We start from the raw sequence: 21,850 nt of genomic DNA, 5'->3' as shown, positions 1-21,850 counted from the left end.
CACAAAAATGATCAAGCCTCTCCTCTTCCTGCAGTAGAAGCATGAATGCCTTAAGTATGCAGCAAAAAGGCATTTGACATTGTGCTCACACAATCACCCATACTAATTATCCCTTCCCCCATCTACACACTCATACGCTTTTTTTTTTTTCGTACACTGTAATTTCTGTATACCTCTGAGGCATGCCGTCCAATCAAATGGAACAGAAATGGGAAGGATGGTTGGAGACGGATGAGAGGAGCGAGTAGTGGCGAGGCCGGAGCAGGAGAAAAGTGAAAGAGAGAGGAAATGGGAATAAAATAAGTGGAACGAGGGCAATTGACGAGAGAGAGAGAAAGAATCGAGTGAAAGAGCGGGTCAACTCCGGCGGCGGCAGCGTAGAAGCGTCTGCCGAGCGTCGCTGATGTGATGGCACGATGATGATGGTGTTGATGATTCACCGCTGGTAGGAAATCAGAGAGAAGAACGTATTATTATCACGCAGCTCAATTACAGCGCAATTTCTCCCTGGCAGCGACAGCCTCTGCAGGGCTCCTCATTGAAGCTGATTTGGGAGGCCTGCGGCGTCTGGAGGACCAGTGAACGACTCAGCAGTGCAGTGAGACACCCCCACTTGAGATGGCAGAAGGAGAGGAGGCAGGAGAGGACGAGGAGAGGAGGAGAGGGGAGGACGCGGGGATGAAGAGGGTGAGGAAGTAGTCAAGGAGAAGGATGCAAATGTGACAGCGTTAATGCGTGCGGCTGCGTTAAGACCTCGCAAAATCCGCCCTTGAGGCGTTCGGCAGAGTGGAGACAGACAGGAAGGACAGACAGGATCTAAATGCACTGCTGACGGAGAAAACACCTGTTCAGTAATGAGTATGAGCTCTCCGGCTGGTCCTGGTGGTTTAACATGAATACTGAAGAGCAGCTATTCATGTGGTTCACAGAGTGTTTTATAATTTTATTTACTCTCACAGTGTGTGTGTATGTGTGTGTGTGTGTGTGTGTTGTGCATGAGCCAAGGGAAAAGGAGCATTGAGATAGAGGCCTTCGTATTCGTACAAGCATGCGTGTGTGTATGTGTGTGTGTGTGTGTGAGAGAGGGAGAGATTGTGTGGGTGAGTGTTTTTTGTGATGCAGGAAAGAAAGAGTATTTTATGATTTTATGCATTCTGTAGGTGTGCGCCTTTAGCACCGAGGGGACGCTGAAGAGCGCGTGGGAGACATGCACTTGTATATGCAATCGTGCAGATGTTTGCAGGTGTGTGCACATCTGACTAGTACGCCCCGGCTGTCTCCAGTGTACCTTCCAACATCCCGTACAGTGGCTGCCCCGAGGCAAAGGCAGCTGAACTGCTTCACTGACCTCTCAGCGAGGGATTATTCAACACGGCTTTGACCGTAAACGAAAACCTTTAGCTCTCTCACAAACACAGTGTACCAGTAACTGTGTCACAAGTAACGCGTAAAATATGAGGTAATCCTGGAGCGATGACCTTTGAGGTCAAACACCATCCTGCAACTACAATTACGGTGTTCTGACAGGAGACTGTAATGTTAGCGATGTTTGCTTTTAAGAAATATTTCACTGCTGGACAAATGGTCTTCTCATAAAACGGGGCTGTCTATGCAGCAGAAAGATACAAATACCTGACCAGAGAAAACAGAGGGAAAGGGCTGTGGCATTTGCTTTTGCTCAAGAGGTAGAAAACCTACAACTACCAAAATGCACTGCACTGCACCGGACCAATAAATGTCCCCACTGGTGGGTCACATACTGCAAGTTGCCTGTCTGATAACAATTTGGCTACCGGCTAGTAACAAAGGATCTCATGTTACCGTTAACAGTAAACTAAAATATGTTTCTGAAAACATTTCAGGTGAGAAACAGGCAACACAGTATCAGATTATTGGTTTTATTTGATCTGCACTGCTTAGTTTTACAGTTTGATCTGAGTTTGGTCTGATTTTGAAACAGAGAGTGAGACAGAGGTGTCTCTGTTTCTCGATTTGCTTCTAATCTCTTTTGGTCTGCAGTGGCAGCAGACATACAAAAACTAGGCAAATGAGCGGGGAGATGTGGCCGCTGGCAAGATGGAGGGAAGTTTAAAAATAGTTCATTTCTACATACTACCCACATTGTTAGGATACAAAGGTGGTTGTTACGATATACAGCTGGATGAAAATCAGCAGACACAGCAGGCAGCTATTTTCAGTAAAGGTCTGATTAACCCACTCGACACTGCCTGCCCAGCACCAACTGTTGGTGGAGACCAAAAAGAGAGCTAAAAGAAGAGTTACTATTCATCAGGTGGTCAGAAACACGAGTACAAATGAATAATAATGTCGCTCCATAACTGCTGTAGGGGGGGTGTCTCACATCATTATAGTATACCGGGGTACGTAGAAATCCTATCTCCTGACAATATGATTTTTAATACTGTCAAAAATACAGACACTTCTCTTTTTATTAAACTGATACTGAGGATGTATTATATGTAGTGTACATCACGTGCCACCAAGAGTAAACCTGGAACAGGCAGCTGAGCTCAGAAACGTGGCAACTGCCAGTGGTTGGGGTTAGGGCTGCCACGATTAGTTGACTAATCGATGACTAATCGACTATTAAAATAATCGGGGATTATTTTAGTAGTCGACTAATCGGTTTGAGTCATTTTTCATAGAAAAGTACTATAAAAGAACCCCAAAATACTCTTACTGCAGCTTCTTATGTTCAGATATTGGCAGCTTTACACACTCTCCCGTGACAGTGAACTAAAACCCTTTGGCGTGAGTATGAAACAAGACATTACATGACGTCATTTTGGGGTTTGGGCGAGACAGGCCAACATTTTTCAACATTTTAACACATTTTTCGATGATTAGTCGACTAATCGAAGAAATAATTGACAGATTAATCGACAATGAAAATAATCCTTAGTGGCAGCCCTAGTTGGGATAACATTATAGGACTGTAAACAACCGGCTAGCACCAACAGAGGGAGACTGCAGGGAAAAACAGCTGTGAATTCAGGGTTTATTTTGACCAAACCAGAACTGGTGATTGTTGGAACAGCTGACTAACGATAGGACTAATAACACAAAGCCAGTTTGGGTAACTGATTTTGTTTCTGTCTAGTATGGATGAGGTGTGTTTTACGATGTTAACGAGGCAATTAAGCTAGTAGCCCAGCAAAACAGAGAGACTTAAATTCAGAGGGTGTAAGGTTGCATTTCTCTATTTATTAAGGATTAATTGTGAGAATGCTACCTTTCTTGTCATTTTGTGAGTCTATTGTCTATTTATCTGACTAAATAAGCTAAGAGAGCTTATGAAACGTGTCAGACTTGCCGGTCAGAGGGTTGGGGTGGGTGTACTGCAGCACACAAATACTGTCTTATACCATTCAGCCCAGTGAAATTTTGGAAAGGTATAAAAGAATAGATACCACCTAAGCCTCGCACCAATACCACAGTTATGTCTTAACATATATTTTACTTGGACAAACATAAAAAAACTCTTTTCTACAAAATTCATTTAACAAAAGAAGCCAAAGTTCTCAAATGTTAAATGAAATGGGAACTGTCTAAGATTTAAAAACTGACCAGAGAATTGATGCTTAGTAATGGTACTTGACAGTTTTAAATACATTTTGGTGGGAGGCCTACCAAAACGCATTGAGCTCCTATACCCTACCATAAATGGAAAACTGTAAAAGCATTTCACCTAATTTTATACACATTTATGATGATGATTGTATCATTGGTCCAAGCTCCCCTTATTTTAAAGCATCGGCTGCACTGTAATGTCATCCAGATGTGGATAATACAAAGAAATACCTACAAGTAGCTGAAGTGTCCATCAGGGTGAATGATTAAACCAGCGGAATCACAACCTGTTTTAATTGGCGGTGGAGGACTGGGATTATTGGGCAGATTCCTTCAACCATCCTCTTCAGAATGATCCTAAATCAGAGCTCCTATTAAGATATGCTTGATAAAACCAGCTTGATCAGTGCTTTGGCATCAGCTTACCTCTAAATCCTAAACTTCACCAGCCGAGGGGAAAATTACAGACCTGATCCCTGCATGCGTGGAGGCCATTTGGATTTGGACTCAGGTTAGTTTCCAAGAAACGTTCTCCAACCACACAGTCTTTGCCAGCTGGGCCCGAGCTACACTAACAAGCCTTCAAACCAAACCGGGTTCCCCGGAGGATTACGCCAGGATTTGAGTCGACGTCGGATTTGTAGAAGGGATGAGACGTTTATCTTTTTCTTTTTTTCCCCCCCAACATTTCTTCCTCCGGCTTTCTACTGTCTTGCATATCTGTCTCTTTCTCTTTCTCCGCCTGTCTCTATCTCTCTTTCTTTCTTTCTCCTCTCACTTTCTCTCTTAATCACAGATAGAGACAAGTCTTCTGGGCTGTTGGCATTCAGCTCCAGTGGTGAAAAGAAGAAAAAAGGAGGAGGAGGAGGAAGAAGAAAAGCGCCGCTGTCAGTTCCTCTCCTCTTGCTCCACGGGACTGGAAGGACAAAAGCTTTCCCTGACAGGCCGGATCGCCCCTATCTCTGCCCAGCCGACATGTCATCACCCTGTGTCCTCACCATACTGCCACGTACTCTTTTCTGTTTCTGTCACAAACTCCCCTGTCTTATTAGAATCGCACAATACACAGGGATTAGTGTATGGTGTGTTGAGGAGGAGATAGCAAGGCAGTGGCTCATGCTCAGTGTCATTAGCCTGTGTGGGTGTGATTACATGTTCATGTGCATTTGGGTGTTACATGTGGATCAGCGTGTTGCATGTCAATGTTGCAGCGCTGCAGCGATCTCAGAGAAGTGGGCAATCTGCCGTGTGCTTCTCCAACGACAAGGCTGTCAAGTGTTTTTCACTGTGATGTGATCATTATGGTTGAGAGACAAACACACTCCCCACTGTCTAATGATCCCCTAAAGAAGTCTATTCACGGTGACTGCTGCAGGCGGTACAATATAGATGCTATAGATACAGTACACACTGTGATAAAGGCTGGAAAATCAGCAACAAAAAGGATATATGGCTGCACCTACAGGCAATCTGACGTGATGGGAATGCACTACTGCAGCTTCTCATCATGTCCAACCTCCCAGCTTGGCAGCTTACATCACAAGGAGAAAACTCACTTATGTTCTATTAGAGACAAAAAAACACATGATCGTCTCTGAAATACAAGTCTGCACAGAATTTGTGTATCGAAACACAATCAGCAAAACATTTTGCTGAAAACATTGTGCTTTTAAACAACTTATTTCCAGGCTTGGTGATTTGACAGGGTTTGCAAACGTCCACAAAACTGTCATCACACTTTGATTCTGGTTTTTTTCTCGGATGTGTTGTTTTTAGTCCGTCATTTGAAAAAATCATTACGCACAGAAACCTTGCACACCGATTCCGATGTTTTACACATGACAAAATTTAAGACACATTTTCTCCTTTGCCTCTCTCCACTGGAGTCACCTATCTGGCTGTTACCACTCCCTCCCTGTCTTTCATTCAGCACTGCAGCTGCATTAAGGGAGCTATCCTTCCTCTCTCTCCCCAGCTTCTGTGTGCGTCCCACATCCTCCTCCTCTTCATCATCATCCACCTGAATATTACAAGCTGACCGTTGAACGTGAGCCATCTGAGCTACGAAATGATACCGTACGCCTTGTTCCTCTGTCTTGTTGCAGCTAAACACGGAGGTGGCTGAGCCGGCAGCTAGCAGCTAACGGTGCTAACTCCATCGACAGTGCCAACAGCAACAACAGTGCTGACTGAGCTAACAGTGTTATCCGGGGGGAAGTGTTATGGGCACTACACCTTCACAACTACGCCATTCCAATATCGGCTATAACTGCCGTATGAGCGCAGTGCAAAGCGTAAGCCATACACTCATGCACCAACACAGTGGCCACGGCACCCAGATTTCTCCTCAGTCATTTGTCCAAGGTCAACAGAGTTTAATAGCTACATTCAGCATCATACTTGCATTTGGCCATGTTGTTGAGCTAGTTTGCTGTCTCTGTTAAGTAGCTGTCCATTAGTCACTCGCATTACAGCAAGAAACAGCACTTTAAAATAAAGGCTCTGTGCTGGAAATTCACTGTACTTCAAATTAAATTATGTTTTTTACAAATTTGACACATCCGCGAGTCACTTACGGCCCATTCATAATGGATCCCTGACCCACTTTTGGACTGGGACCCACCAGTCGGTAACCGCTGCACTAACATAACGCACAGCCGGACCAGCTTCACAAGAAACCACAGAAAAGCTCAGATTACAACACACACAGAGGGAGTGCGACTTCATTTTCTGGTCTGAACACCATTACTGCACTTTATCCTTACATAGCAAGTAGTGGTCTGCTGTTATATTAATACTCTGAATGTCACATACAGAACCTTTATGTTTTCAGAGTGTAAAGACCCAATATCACATCCCATTTGACACCCCAGTGGCTAACGAAAACCAGTCTGTTCTTCCACATTAGACCAAATCTTTAAATCTGCATTAAGAAAGAACAAGAGATAGATCAAAGTTTAAATCTACAATAATCTGATTAAACTTAAAACCCCTTCAATTAATTTACAATAGTTACATTATTTTAAAATGTTTCTTTTTAATGAGCAGCTGAATGTGAAGATGATAAACTTGAAATTCTGTAACTGGAGTACAGTGTCTCACTGCAGTTGGCACTGATCTCTTTTTATAAAATACAGTAGATCTATTTAAAGGGATAACCCTGCTACTACTAAACAGCAAGGGAGTTGAGCCATTGGCCTAATAACCCCTCCATATGGTGATGGTCTGGTCTAAACCTGTGTGTGTGTGAGTGTGTGTGTGTGGAGCCTTTTAGCTCTGCGCTAAATATCAACATGGATACCCGACTTTAGATAAAACTAATTCAGCTCCCCACCAGCCTCGTCTTCCTATCTCTCCCTCTATGTCTCTATGTCTCTCTGTCTCTCTGTCTCTCTCTCTCAGGGCTGTCTGCTAAGCCTCTTACCTATGGGATTATTGGCAACGCTAGGTATTATATAGCTTCATTCATCTGGATGATGCGTTATTAATGTGTTGGGGAATGAAACCATCTGTAACGGCGGCAGAGGATGATGGGAGGATGAGGGGCAGATTGTGGTGGTGGTGGTGGGGGGGCTGGCTGTCTCACAGAGGCAGGAGAAACGGCTGGGCTGGTGATGATGTGTGTGTGTGTTGGGGGGGACATGGAGCGATGCAACTCTAATTGGTGGTAATGGTGAGGTTTGTTCGAATAGACTTGACAGGAGAGAGACGAACGGTACTTATGATCTTTGATTTTGCAGTTTTACAGATGAGGCATACAAAGGCATCAAGCTGAGCACAAAGCACACACAGACATGCAGGCGTATACACAGTCAGAAGAGAAAGGATGGTAAATTGTGTGTCTGTTAAGCCCCTCTAAGACATGCACATTACTCTGTAAATGTACTGTCAAAGAAAAAGACCCTGAGTTGATTTTCTCCCCTCCATGGCCTTTTCAGACATCTGTAACACTTCCATGTTCATATATCTCTTAGGGCCCAGACACACACATTTGTTCTCGTGGTTATGACTGGCATATGTAATTTTAAGCTTATGGTACCACAGTTTAACATTTCCCATCTGGCAAAGCTGTCTGTATTCCTCATTGAAAAAGGGAAACGAGACGACCAACAGGACTGATTCAAGATGCTTGTTTGCCAGTTAGCACAATAACAACTGAACCTGATATTGAAAGATCAACACACAAAGAATATTCACGGAACACGAGCAAACAATAACACAAAAAAAGTCACAACTGTTTCTCCTAAAGAGCTCATTATCTAAAAAAAAATGTACCTAATATAAGAGGTTTGTTTCAATGTCACAACATCTTGACTTTGGTCATTTGTTTGCTTATGTTTCTCTTCCGATGTGCTCAGCTGAACTATCAATTGGTGTGACTACATTCACCAATAGGCTCCGCAGTCTCTGACGTTAATACAACATGATGAATCTGCCGAAAAACAGCCAGCAAGGTCTGACTAACACCAGTGACGTGGAAAACACCACAAAAACTAAGGCGACAGATGCTCACTTACTGCCAAACACTGACCAACAGCCAATGGTAGGCTCAGTGTGTTGGGGCCCTTAAAGTAACGGGATTTCAAACATACAGACCAATTGACTGTATAGATATAGACACAGACTGGCCAATCATAATGTAGAATCGGGACAGCTCAGATCAGGGTCCAACAACAACACAGCTGTGCTCCACTGATTCTAATGTAATCCGTCCAGATTTCCTTCATTTTCAGGCTGGTTTTGTGGATTTGGAGCTAAATGTTGTGCCTGGGGCACGTCGTGTATTAATGATACTCGTTACCTGGAGAGGTTGGAAAAAGATATACGTGTCTTCCCTATTCCAAAACCAAAATCAAATCCCGAAAAGTGTAGGGTTAGCTAGCTAGCTACTGAAGATATAGCCTACTGAATGTATACACATGCTGCTTTTGCTTTCTAATGATTATAACAGTGAAACAAAGACCGACCCTGCTGTACAGGAACCAGTGAAGGGAAGCAGGGAAACTTTGCTGATATTCAACCAGCTGTGTGTCATTACAGTGTGTGCAGATGAATGCTGTTTGGGGCAAAGCCAAACACTGTTCACCTGCACACACTATGGTTGTTTCCCTTTATATTCATTGTCTTGTGTGGCGATCAGCAGTGATGTGGTGGTTGACTTTTACACTGTGATCTGTAGCCTATAGTTCGGCTTTAGCTTCTAACTATCTTTGTCTTTTTAACCTGTTGTTGCTGCTGAGTCAGTTTGACATCCTGGATATATCCTTCAAACACAGACTGTAGACCCCTCTGTCTGCTTCTCTCTGGAATCACTCTTTCATTTTTCTAAAAATATGATAATATTTCTTCTGTGAGTGCAGTTAGTCACAATGTGGGCTCCATGCTTACTGCGATAGCTTGACGGACCATCCTAAAAGGGCGGGGCTTAGCGAAAGGTCAGTTCACCTGTGGGAGATTTTGGACTAACAGGTGGCACTCTTCATCACCATCATCAAAATGCCAAAGGATTAGGGAATATGTTTATGTTTAGAGACAGAGACATGGAGAATCAGCACCTTACTACAATACAACCCTTTATACTGTTTATTCATTTCATTTGTCACCAATCTGTGGGTGTCTTTTGTGGAAAAAGCTCCATGTTAATTCTATTCAGACATGACAGAGTCATTACAAATGGCTTTGCTGATTAATCTTTGAGTAAGTAAGACATCAGAACATGGTGAGAAATGCTTGTCATAATTTCCCAAAGTGATATCCCCAAATTGCTTGTTTTCCCGACCAACAGTGAGAAAAACCCACAAGATATTTAATCTACAATTATATAAAGCAGGGAAAAGTCCTCAGATTTGAGAAGCTGGAACCAATTGTTGCTGATTAATTTTTTTGTTGATCAAATACAGTGGCAACCCACTGGATGATGAGTCGGCAAAAAGTGGCATTAGGAAAGAGAAGCGTTCAAACATTTAAACTTTGTGATAAAATCTCTCACTTATCCAACACTGCCGACTACACATCCACTCACTTACTGCACTATACACACTCTCACATACCCATACAGTTACAGTACAGCTCAAACTGTACGTACAGACCTATAGAGTTTTTATATTTATACCGTTGTCTATGTTGTGCATACAGGATCTATAGTGTCAACGTATTCATATCATAACTCAACCTCCAGCTGTTGAATCTGTATGACTTGTACTGACAGTACCTTAACACCTTATGATGTTCTGCATCTTAGTGTATTCATGCCACTGTTAACTGTTTGAGCGTGCAGTATCTAGTGCACTCAAATCCCTTACTGCTTATTCCACATTCTAGTTAGTCTTTATTTTATGTTCTAATTTCTGATCATTACATTTTCCCAATTCTAAACACCATTTTATAGTCTTAGTTCCTGTACTCTGCGCAATGTGTAGCTTTCATTTAATTAACTTGCTTCAAATCTAATTTGCATTTTTTATGTGCATGTGTGTCTTTGTGAGTGTGTGGTTGTGTATCTGTATCTTATTAACTCTCTTATAATGTCTTTTATCTGTTTATTCTCATTTTATTATGTAAAGCACGTTGAGTTGCACTTGCTGTATGGATGGTGCTATACAAATAAAGTTTTTATTATTAATCTAAATTAAAAGCATTTACATAATTTGCCATAAGTATTCCCGTCCAATGCAGCAATGTGTATTGGAACTGGAAATTATGTAATTCAAATTACATAATTAAAAAAAAATCAATTGCCTTCAATTAATCCCTGAGGGGAAATTAATTTTTTTTCACTCTGTTGTCAATTACACACAGATCCGAACACACACATGCACAAACAGGACCTATACATGCACTGAGTGGAGAGATGTCAGAGTGAGGGGGCTGCCCTTTGGTCAGGCGCTCCGAGCGGTTGGGGGTTCGGTGCCTTGCTCAAGGGCACCTCGGCAGTGCCCAGGAGGTGAACTGGCACCTCTCCAGCTACCAGTCCACACTCCATATTTTGGTCCGGATGGGGACTCGAACCCAAGTCCCTATGGACTGAGCTACTGCCACCCCCAAGAAACCATCCTACATTAGAAATCCTACATTGGAAATCCAACCACTGGGGTTGGGCAAAGTCATCCCAGTAACTGTGACGATGCAAAAATATGCATAAATTAACCACCCAAACTGGACCAGACCCAGTAACTGCCAACTTTATGAGTAGCGCAACTGTCAGGACCATGGACTGAGACAAGAACAGAGACAATTAGCAAACCTTCATGATGGCAGTGACAAACTTATGGGGCTTTCAGACCTAGAGTTGTCTTGCTTTGATCTGAATCAGGGAATAATGTTGTTACAAAGTTGTATAATTGCCTAGATTTGGTTCGTGTTCTCAGGGCAGCATTTACAAGCGGACCAGATCAAATGCCTTGTGTGAGAAAGCTGCTCTTGATTGGCCAGAATTTCCATGTGGGAAAAATCCAGGAAGTAAATAAAACGTTGAAGAAGAGTACACTTGCAAGATAAATGTGACACTTTCTAACGTCACAATAGAGGATAGAGGTTGGAACACATTCTCACTAGGGCTGACCCAAAGAAATCGAAGCTTCAAAGCTTCGTTCGATGGCACGGGATTCAATTGTGAATTTTTTCTCTCTCCCGTTTTTTTGGGGGGACCTTGAACGCAACACCATCTCCGACAAGGAAACAGAAAGCCTGACGTGCAATGAATGGAGACCTATTATCCTGCTTGAACACAGACAACTAAATTCTTTCAACAATGTGACTCAAAATAATGACAAAATGGATTTTATTGATGTAAAATAATATGCTGATGGTGACATTTTCCACCGGTCCACTGTGCTCTGAGTCTGGGGTCAGTGACACATGCTGCTCTGAGTGGCACATCTGTCTGCTTGCGTTGCAGTGCGCGCAAAGGGTTTTAATTTTTAGTGTTAAATCAAAAGTTAAACACTACTTATCAGCAACCAGAAGTGTTTTCGTTTGTGAATATTTTTTTATCTTAATTCTAGGATTGCAAGAAACTACCTTTTATGCCATAATTTGTAAGTTATTAACTTTTTTGGACTTTTTTTTTTTCGCTCGGGGGCAAATTAACTTGAGTTTGACTGAACCAAACCAAACACGGCAGGTGTGAAAGCAACCTTACTCACTAAAAGGGTACCACGTCACTCATCTGGCAGCCTACAGTTCAACTGGTAGATGAATCAGAGTTGTATCTTTTAAGCAGGCAATAAACGCCATTAGTGTTGGTGTGGAAGGGGTGTGCGGGAGTTTTTAAATCACGATGTCAGGCTCAGTGGTCGATGACTGACAGCCATCAGCCCAACCCTACCACCTACTGACTGCTTGGTCAGAGCTCATGTCTGCTCATACTGTCATCAGACATGAGAAATTTTGAACACCAGCCCCATTCTTCATGACGGAATTACTCTCCGAGCTATTTTAATGTAGAATACTGTACATATTATGCTGTTGTTAAACCCTCAACACACTGTTTGCTATTAACTTGATGATGCAGTTATCCATTTGCCCTATTAAATATAATATGATAATGGAACTTGCTCTACTCTCATCTCCTAAGCAAGAGTCAACATAATTGGCAGGACTGTGTGAGTCATGCCAGCATGCTTTCTGCTCCCGAGTGTATTTGTAGTATTTCTAACATCCTGACACTTGTTGAATGGTTAAATGGCTATTCCTCCTTTACACACAGTCAGCAGAGAGACAGAGGAGGGCAGAGAGGAAGAGAGCGGCTGCTGTAAATGGATTACATGGACGCAATGCTGAAGAGGCCTGCAGTACTTTCAGCACCTGTGCTAGAAGGAGTGCTTCACATGGAAGTGTCTGTGTTGTGATGTTTGAGCTGCTATGGATACCCAAACTTTCACTCGACAAACTATACATAGTCTGAAGTTTTCGGATTCCATACTGACATTGATATTTTGCATATGATTAGGATCAACTCGGTGAAATAACATGACAGGGTTCTAATGGTATACTGCATTATCATAATAATAAAATTTCCGTTGCAGGTTTTGAAGGATGGTGTCATGTATACAAATTACACTTCAACATCAAAGTGTCTTGGGTTTTCGATGCATCTCTTTCAAGTCTGAGGTGCATACTTCCTCCCTCAGATCTGAATATGTTCCCACCTCTCTCCGAGACTAACGGCCCTTGAAAAAGAAGCTCCCTGTTTGCAAAATCACAACGACAGATGGACAGAATGATGGGTAGGCTGTACTTTACTTTTCCCTCATTACAGGTTTTACAGAGTAACACTTTATTGATGTAATGATTGGGACGTTTGAAATTTTAAATCACACAGTGCATCTTCTGGGTGTCTCTGGACTGTAATTATGTATGTTCAAAGGTCTGTTTAAAGCAGAATGGCTCACACTCCAGACGATTTACTTTCGGGGAGTGCCAATTTAACTGCCAATTACGACTGCTAAAGTGGCTTTGCTATGATACAAAAACCAGCACAGACAGTGATTGGCACATGAAATGGCACCGGAACAAACTACTCCGCCAGGAATGCAATGTGAGAATCTGAAACATGTGGGAAAGGTGAGGAAGGTGGTTTTGTTACAAAGTGAATGAAAAGACTTTCAGGGGAAAGAAAATGAGAAGGCTCGTCCTAAAAAAAAATGCTACACCACACAATGGCGTACTTTTGTTTAACCTCTCTGTAACAGACAGTAGATATTAGGTGTGTCACTGTCAAAAAATCAAGACTGAATTCAGAACAACTAGCACATCAACAGCTCAAATTATTTGAACACAACACAAGTAGCCGAATCTGAATCTACAGTAATGTTGCAGAATTGATGTTGCTCTGCTGTTTCACCTAATTGACGTTAAGTTAACGTGGAGCAGCATTTCACAAAGTCAGCTAACAGCCTTGCCTTTATCCACCTTCTTTTTTGGTGTTGAAATCAAAACATGTTCTCACATCACCTCTTAGAAAGTTTGCTGTCATGACTATCTGTTGAGCATGGCGTGCTAGTGTACTCTGTTTTATGTTAGCAAAGTGAACAACGATAGCCTAATTTTCCCGCCAGCAACAGGGTTCATAATACAACAGAAAAGAGTGAAGCTGCACTGCAACATCTCATGTGACACACGTCAAGTACCACCCCTTGAACACAGTGGACACGTCGCGTTGCAGCAACATTTTAACACAAATGATTAGTCAACTAATCAAAGAAATAATCGACAGATTAGTCAACAATGAAAATAATTGTTAGTTGCAGCCCTAGTGTAGAGAGCCCCCAATTAAACTTGATTTCTCACCTGAAGAGCCAATCTCCAGACCTATGACTCGCCAGGCAATATCTTTTTGCCCATTGGGTGTGGTTACATGATGGCTTCTCATTCAGAATGAAATAAATCTGAATGAAATCATTCAGAATTAAAGTGTTTCCAGGTAGTTTACATGGGAAATATTCATTCTGAATGAGGGTTTACACAGGAGATCAGTTTAATCGCCTTTATTTGGGTCCACGCAAGGTTTGGGGCAGGGAAGGTTTCTGATTGGATGGAGGGCGGGGCGGATGTTACTTTACCTTTACCAGAAGAAAACACTGTAGTCCTCGCTCCAGATAACAAGATGCTTGACGACGTCGTTATTAGTGCCTTTTCGGGCTTGTTTTGCTTATATTCTTGAAGCAGCAGTACGACAACAACGTTGTTCTACTAATGCTTCGTCTGTTGAGGAGGAGAAGGGAGGTAGAAGACGGTGCTGTGGCGAATGGAAACCGGTGAGTGCAACGAGTCCAACTGCTCTATCTCAGCCCATTGCTATGCGCGCTATATATGTCATCGCGCCGGAAGGGCAAGGAAACGAGCATGCCCAGAAAGACCAAAATGAACTTAAAGAGGAATGAGTGTATACAAGTGCGAGAAATTCTTTCATTCGGAATTAGAAACAGAATATTCCAGCCCCTTACATCGGATTGAATTTTCAATCGTATTGGCCATTTTCATGCCAAATTAGGTGTTTACAAGATCACTTTTCATTTCATTCCGAATGAAAAGGGAATTAAACTGTCCATGTAAACGCACTCATTGTCTTTATAATGACAGGATTGTGGGTCGTTGAACTCAGGATATTTCTCGACCCCAACAGTGAGTCTCTCCTCATCCATTCTTTGTCACACATGAGACACAGCAACAGCTACAGAGTTCTTTTTATACATCAGTGTTGAATAGAGGAGTCAAGCTGCTATAGGAGCAGAGAAAAAGAGCTGCTAAGGGAGCTGGTATGTACAAGCACAGAGCGAGTGGGGAAAAAATGCATTTAATTCTGGGAGTGGGAAGGCTGGAAAGAGGACAGTATCGTAATGTCCGGTGTGTGCAGCAATGCCGCCGAACGTCAAGTCGCAGTCAGTGTGGGGTTGTATATGAAAATAATTCGCCAACGGTGTGTTTTGGCCTTGCCTGTGCATTTTCTGAAAAGCCCTGGTTGAAGTACGAGATATGGTATGTTGTTCTTATACGTGCACGCTAGGAAGTAGCAGAAGTAAACAAGTCGCCATTACTGTAGTGACATCACCCTTCAACATAGGTGAGTTTTAATGCAAGCTGTCCTGTGAACTGTACAATTTTCTACATATATTTAAGGGTTCAACATCAGCGGTTAAGTGGATCAGACATCTACTCGCCCAAAGTCAATTTTTACTTGCCCCTTTAGAAATTGCTTCCAAACTTCCAATAAACTGTACACTACGTAGCTGCAGTTTCATCCACATCCTTTAACGGCACCCAACTAAAGTCCTGTTTCCAGATGTTCACTTGCACCTTCGTGGATAAACCTTGTCTTTACCTGCCACCATTTCCTCACGAATGCCCAATAGGCACTGCACACGCGCAACTCCAAACAGAGATGAGGAGGAAGTGAGATGACGTACTCCCTAGCTACCTCTATCATCAGCTCTGGAAAGAACAAAATGTTTCATTATTTTTTACCATTTGCCTGATTGGAAAAGTCAGTTGCTAAATGTTCTAGCCCAACGTGGCATCTTACTTGCCCCGCGCAATCAGGCAATCCTTATTATTGAGCCCTGCCTTTAGTTTCTATGTAGTGCTAGTTATGACAGCACTGTCTAGGAGTTCGGGAAGAACCTGTGCAGTTCTCAGCTTTTCCAACAGCAGTCGCCACATTTCTCCACACTGTGAATTTAAAGTACGGCTCATTCATGACGGTAAATGTGAATGAATTTTTTCCGAAAACCTAGCACATTTTCTCACATGTAGTATGTAAGTGGAATTCAAACAGATGTTTTCCAAGTGAATACCTGATTTTGTGCTCATGGTCAAATTTGGGAAATAGAAACTGTTCTCATATTTCATGTGTATGTGAGTGTGTGTGACTATAAATGTGTATGTGGGTGTGTTTGTGTGGAGCTGCTTCCCGCATTTACATACTTACATACAGTACATCATTTTGGGTGTTTATGTGAGAGCTGGTTTGTGTATGTCTGTGTGTGTGTGTGTGTGTGTGTGTGTGTGTGTGTGTGTGTGTTTGTGAGTCAGCGCTATGATCATGGGATGAATCACATTGTGGTTGTAGTGGTGGTTGGAGAATAGACTGGTAGCAACAATAGATTTCAGCAAAGCTCCCAAATGCAAAACACATGTATAAGTGCATTGTTACTTGTACTGTACATGATTAAAACTTAAGTGATAATCCCAGCATGAATGGAACATTCCCTAAGTTATTTCATTTTCAATCCCTTTCATGTTAATGACCGTCATTGCCAAACATCTAATTTATTCTCATTACACCCTGAAAAACAGCCACAAAGACTTTGATTGCAGTAAGAATAAGTTGCAATAACTATATGAGAACAAGTGTTACTTAAAGTTACATAAGGACAATAATTTCAGGCTATTTACGGTCACATACAGAGAAGCTCGCTAAAGCTGATTTCTTCCAGTCTTTGCTTCTCTAAATTCAGTGTTTCCCTCTCCGACACAGTGTACAACACCTTCTGTCAGTCTCCTACTATCTGCTGGCACTCTTTTCTTTGCATCTGCAGCAAAGCCAAGTGAGCAACTGTGGGAAAATAACTCTGGCGAACATCTTTATAATAAAATATAATGTATGATGTTTTGTGGGTAAAGTTGTCATGTAGGTATTATCACCAGACTGTGGATCCATGGAGAAAAAACTTGTGTAAACGTGCATTCCCAGAGGGATTGTAATCTTTGCTGTAGGATACTATTAGGAAAATTCAGAGCGATGGAAAAAGTGTACATCAGAGGTAATGTTACGTGTAATACCATGACTAACAGGGAAACTCTTTACAACATGTGTGAGCCGGACACCCGCTGCGCACATGGGGATCATGACAGTATATGACTACCGCCGGCAGATGGAAAGAAACCGCTGAGGACCAGATGTGAAGCTCAGAGCCAGACGTTTGCAGAGCTTTACTCGGCCTCCTGCTGGAGGTAGGTTGGTTTCATTCTGGCACATTAACAATTTTTCACCAGGGCCGCCTTAATAAGCACCTATTAATAATAATTATGATGCTACCTCCTGCAATAAACTGATGTCAGACAAAACAAGACAGATTAATTAATAAGGGTGGAAATTTCTGATTTTCTGAATTTGCAACAGGTAGCCACAGACTTAAAGACACAGTGTGTGAGATTTAGGGAGGTTTAGGGTTTAGTGGCGTCAAGCGGTGAGGACTGCAGACTGCAATCATCTGAAACTTTTCCTAATTAGAATTCTTTCACTGTTAAATGTTTTGGAGGTTTTTACAGGGAGTCAAATTATCTGCAGAGGTCTCTTACTCCCCACAAGCAAAAGAGAAGAGGTCTCATTTATAAAACAATGCATAGGATCCATACTAAAAATGAATGTGTGGACAAAAGTCAAACACGGCTTGTGCCAAAAAATATTCTACTATTTCTACAATCAGGCTTCCACCTCACCATCTGCGTTACCAATTTCCCATCTCCAAAATGTTCATAAACAAAGGGTCAAAGTTTCTCCCATCAAGTCTGTTTTCAGAGTTCACAACTTTTCCATGGGAAGTAGCGTACGCCCCTTTCAGGCCTCATTTTGTGCATACGCGATGTTTGTAAATGAGACCCCAGCTGATAAAAACCAGTAGAAACACTGGGTGAAGCAGTTTCATGTTACATATCAGCATTTCTCTGATGCAGTTTGATATGTCAGAGATGGACCACTAACCCAGCACATGCTAATGTGTGCTCACCTTTTTCCTGAACCAGACATTCAGGAGGTTTTTACTGGGAGCCGAATTATCCGCAGAGGCCTCTCCCTCTCCAAAACAAAGGCATGATATGATTACAACCAGTAATAACACTGAACAGAGCAGTTTCATGTTACAAATCAGTGTTTCTCCGATGCTGTTTGGCATGTTGGAGACAGGCAGCTGATCTCGCACCTGCTAACCTGTACTCACTTTTTTTCCCTTATAACTTAAGATTCAGACATTCAGGAGGTTTTCAACAGGAGCTTAAATATCCGCAGAGGTCGCTTCCTCTCCAAAACAAATAAACTTGGTGATCTAAGCCGGTAAAAACACTGAATAAAGCAGATCCGTGTTATAAACCAGTATTTAGCCTGTCTGTGGTACATCGCAAATAGGCTGCTCGCCCAGCACCTGCTATGTGTGCTCACCTTTTTCTGATCCTATTGTTCACGAGGTTTATGAGCTGAATTATCTACAGAGGTCTCTACCTCTCCACGTACCCGATGATTTAAACCAGTAAAACACAGAGTAAAGCAGTTTCACTTTACAAAAAAAGTTTTTCTGACGCTCTTATTGTGGAGGGGCTGCAAACTACAGTGGCCGACGTGACAACGCATATACCCAAATGGCCCAATCTTGAGTCAGTGTTTGGTTTGTCCATTCTGGGCAACTGTAGAAACATGATAATGCTCTGTGGAGGAGAACCCACTCCCTGTGTAGATATAACTGACTCATTCTATGGTAACGAAAACCCAGCACTTCCTATTTTTAGGTGATTATACACCAAAGAAAATACACAAAATATTCCATTTCCACCAGTATATCCCCCTAAATCCTACACACTGGACCTTTAACACTCACATTATGTCATCCATGCAATCACATCCACACACAAAATGCAACCGAGATGCAAACAACAAGCTGTGGTATCTGTCGGAGTGGAGAAGAAAACATCTTCGCTCTCTAGCAGCGTTTCCCTCAAGAGACACAACAGGAGACCACTAATGACAACTGTAGCCCCTGCCTGCCGGGATGACACATCCAAAGCTATGCATAACGTTTCCGTCCAACACAAGTTATTACACAGAGATTCTGCCATTGTCATACTGTAGCTTCTGGCTCATTCTATTCTGGATCAAAGTGCTGCGCTCCCCTCTCTCAGGCGTGGTGCCTCATATAGCATCAGTTGGCGCTTATGCGTCACCCTTAGGCTGGACAACTCTGCCTCGCCAAGCCACACACACACATACACACACAAACACACACACATCACCCACAAGGGGAGAAAGAATGAAAATGCAGTGATTAGCCAGTTGAGGGGATGCATGAGGCCAAGGGCGACCAGTTGAATGTTAAGAGTCCGGGGGCCAGAGCTGCAGAGAGCTGGTTGACAATGTGACAGGCAGGCAGCGGGCGAGCTGACTGGCTGGTGGACTGACTGGCATACAGGCTGTGTGAAGTGCCTCGAGGCGATGGAGGGATGAAAGCCCTTCTTTTAAAAGGTCAAGGGTGCAGATCCACTGTGTGTTTTAACAGTGAAACACATTTGGACAAACCGGTGTTGACGCAGTGTGAGACACAAACTGATCCCAGCTCCTGTTATGTCACTGCATTACTAATTTATATACGATCCTCGGAAGCATATTGCAGTAATTCCATACTGCAAATAATATGTGTTGTAATGTAAACTCACTAATGAGTTCCTGCAGGACGATTACAGTGATATTTCTTTAGAGGATTCTCCACCTATTGGGAAATATAACCTGTCCTTAGCATGACTTTGTGCTGTGGAGATGCCGCCAGGTGGGACAAACAGTCCTACCAGATGAAGCGACTGAGTCACTGTAAAAATGTGCGGAGGAGACGGAAGATACAGTGCACGGCTCTGAGTGAGTGAGTGACTGAGCGTAGAGGCCACAGTGTATCATACTACATCAAAGTCGGTTATCTACTGTTTGCATGGTGGCTGAGGCTCTACTTGAATGGCTGGCAGCTTCGTGAAGGAAAAGCGCTGCACGCTTGCCAGGAACAACAGCGTCCAATTTCTTTAGGGCAGCCTTGTTGCTTGAGAGACCACGCGAGCAAGACGCTCAATTTTGGAGAATGTAATTGCAGAGATCAGGTTGTGAAAATTAATCACATCATAGTGCAGGGAAGCACCGTACAAATACAGAACCTGCTCGGTGTGTAGCCTCCAGGGCACGGGGAGCAGTCAGTGGAGACTGCAAATACACATTTAGATTTTGGGGAGTGTAAATGTTCAACGGGCAAAGCATGGTATTAGATCCTCTTCTTCTACAGGCTATCTTTAACTCAATTTATTCATTATGTGGCTCTGTATGTTTGCTTCAGCTCCACAATCACATCTATCTTGACCTTTGTGTCTCATGCTGCCACTACTAATAAAACTGTTTGTGTTTCCGCAAACAGCAGATGACTCTAATCTTTGTACACTCATCAAAAACAACTCTGCAAATTAGGTTATGTTTCAATTTGGCGTGGCTCAGACAGTGCTGCTGAGCCATGCAGCTACTGTATTTGACTCAAAATACCAAATAGACCGTGACAGGTAGAGGCTACAACCCCAGCCTGTGACTCTGTTGTACAGGCACCCCCTTCAGCCACTATCTTCTGGAGGGATTTGCCCTGCCGTTGCTATCATTCTGCCCTGGAGTGAACTACATGCTGAGTTCAGATTTCATACTCAGCTCTGGCATTTTAAACTGGAGTCTGTGCGCTCATTCAAACGGCGCAATGTGCCTCCTGTCCTCAGCAAGCATTCAGCTGAGGATGCTCGGAGTAAAAAAGGGCTCGCTTGCATCTGTCTTGCTTCAGACATCATCTCATTTCCCTACGAGGCAGCCTCCGTTCAAGTGACAACAGTCAAACATTCATTCATTCGGAGGCCCGGCCGTGTGCTTGTCTCCCAAAAGCGCAAACTGGAGATGTTTTGACCTGCCTGCCAACCCCTCCGGGCTTCATCCCCGGCGAGACAGTCTCTTTATAGCGGGGAAATGATATGAATGCATCGGTAGCGCCTGTGTCTTACCGGCTGCTGTATGTGGCGAGACGTCCCCTTCCCAGGCGGGGGAAGATGCTGCCGCTGCTGCCGCTGCTGCTGCTGCTGGACCCCGTGCTGGAAATAGTCGCTGCCAGCGGCTTTGTTGCCTCCGACCCGGTCCCTCTTCTCCCGCATGTTGGAGCCTCCGTTTTCCCTGTCTTCGCCGGAGTCGAGGCTGCTGAAGTTCCACACAATCAGCGTCTGCACCAGCAGCACCGTGAGGGCTGCTATCAAGGCGGACCGCGACCGGCGGGCCAACCTGCGAGCACACAAGCCGCCAACCATCTTCGCACCGGGGCTGCACGGAGCTGGAGGACCGTCTGTGGCTCTGCGCAGCGCGACGGGAGGAAGGAGTGGAAGTAGAGGGAGGACGAGGAGGAGGAGGAGGAGGTGGGGGCGAGGCTGAGCTTTACGGTGGCGGAGGCGAGGAGGAGCATGGAGATGGAGAGGCACAGGGCCACCGTGTGGTGAAACTCGGTGAGAGGATGATGCTCCAGGCTACTGTACGACTCACTGTCTGTTCTGTGTGTGTGTGTGTGTGTGTGTGTGTGTGTGTGTGTGTGTCCATGAGGGCTTTCTGATAATGACCAAATACCTGCAAATGTTGATATTAGCATTGCCTAACATCACTAGTGCAGTGCAGACAACAGCAGTGTTAATGGGGCTCCAGGGGTTCTTGACAGGCGGGCTGATCCCAACAGGGGCGTAGCCAGGAATTCTGGGTCCCCTGATGTAGGCTAAGGTATTACTGCCTCGGGCACTTTAACTAATTCAGACATCCCAGTGGAATTTTTGTAGGGCCTCTAACTTTGGAAAGATCATTACCATTTTACACCCTACTTGCTGGATTTCAACTGGAATCCAATAGGAAAATTAACCACTTTCTTCCCTGTAGAGATGGGTATCATTAAAATTTTATCAATACTGCATTTATCGATGCTCCTTATGGGTTTGGTACTCTATCCATACT

At 43.4% G+C, this 21,850-nt stretch overlaps 1 protein-coding gene across 1 annotated transcript in view; it reads right to left on the bottom strand.

The window, feature by feature from the left end:
• The window catches only part of xylt1 (xylosyltransferase I), a 124,116-nt gene extending 102,900 nt beyond the window's left edge, over nucleotides 1–21,216 (bottom strand). Inside the window, exon 1 of the mRNA XM_049572396.1 lies at nucleotides 20,869–21,216. Within this exon, the coding sequence (XP_049428353.1) occupies nucleotides 20,869–21,165 (297 nt within the window). The 5' untranslated portion in view covers nucleotides 21,166–21,216. The remainder of the gene's footprint in view (nucleotides 1–20,868) is intronic.
• Nucleotides 21,217–21,850: the final 634 nt, after the last annotated feature.

The sequence above is a fragment of the Epinephelus fuscoguttatus genome, linkage group LG3 (assembly GCF_011397635.1).
Source record: "Epinephelus fuscoguttatus linkage group LG3, E.fuscoguttatus.final_Chr_v1".
Classification (NCBI taxonomy): Eukaryota; Metazoa; Chordata; class Actinopteri; order Perciformes; family Serranidae; genus Epinephelus; species Epinephelus fuscoguttatus.
The sequence above is the reverse complement of the archived record's forward strand: the minus strand, read 5'-3'. Positions and strand labels throughout refer to the sequence as shown.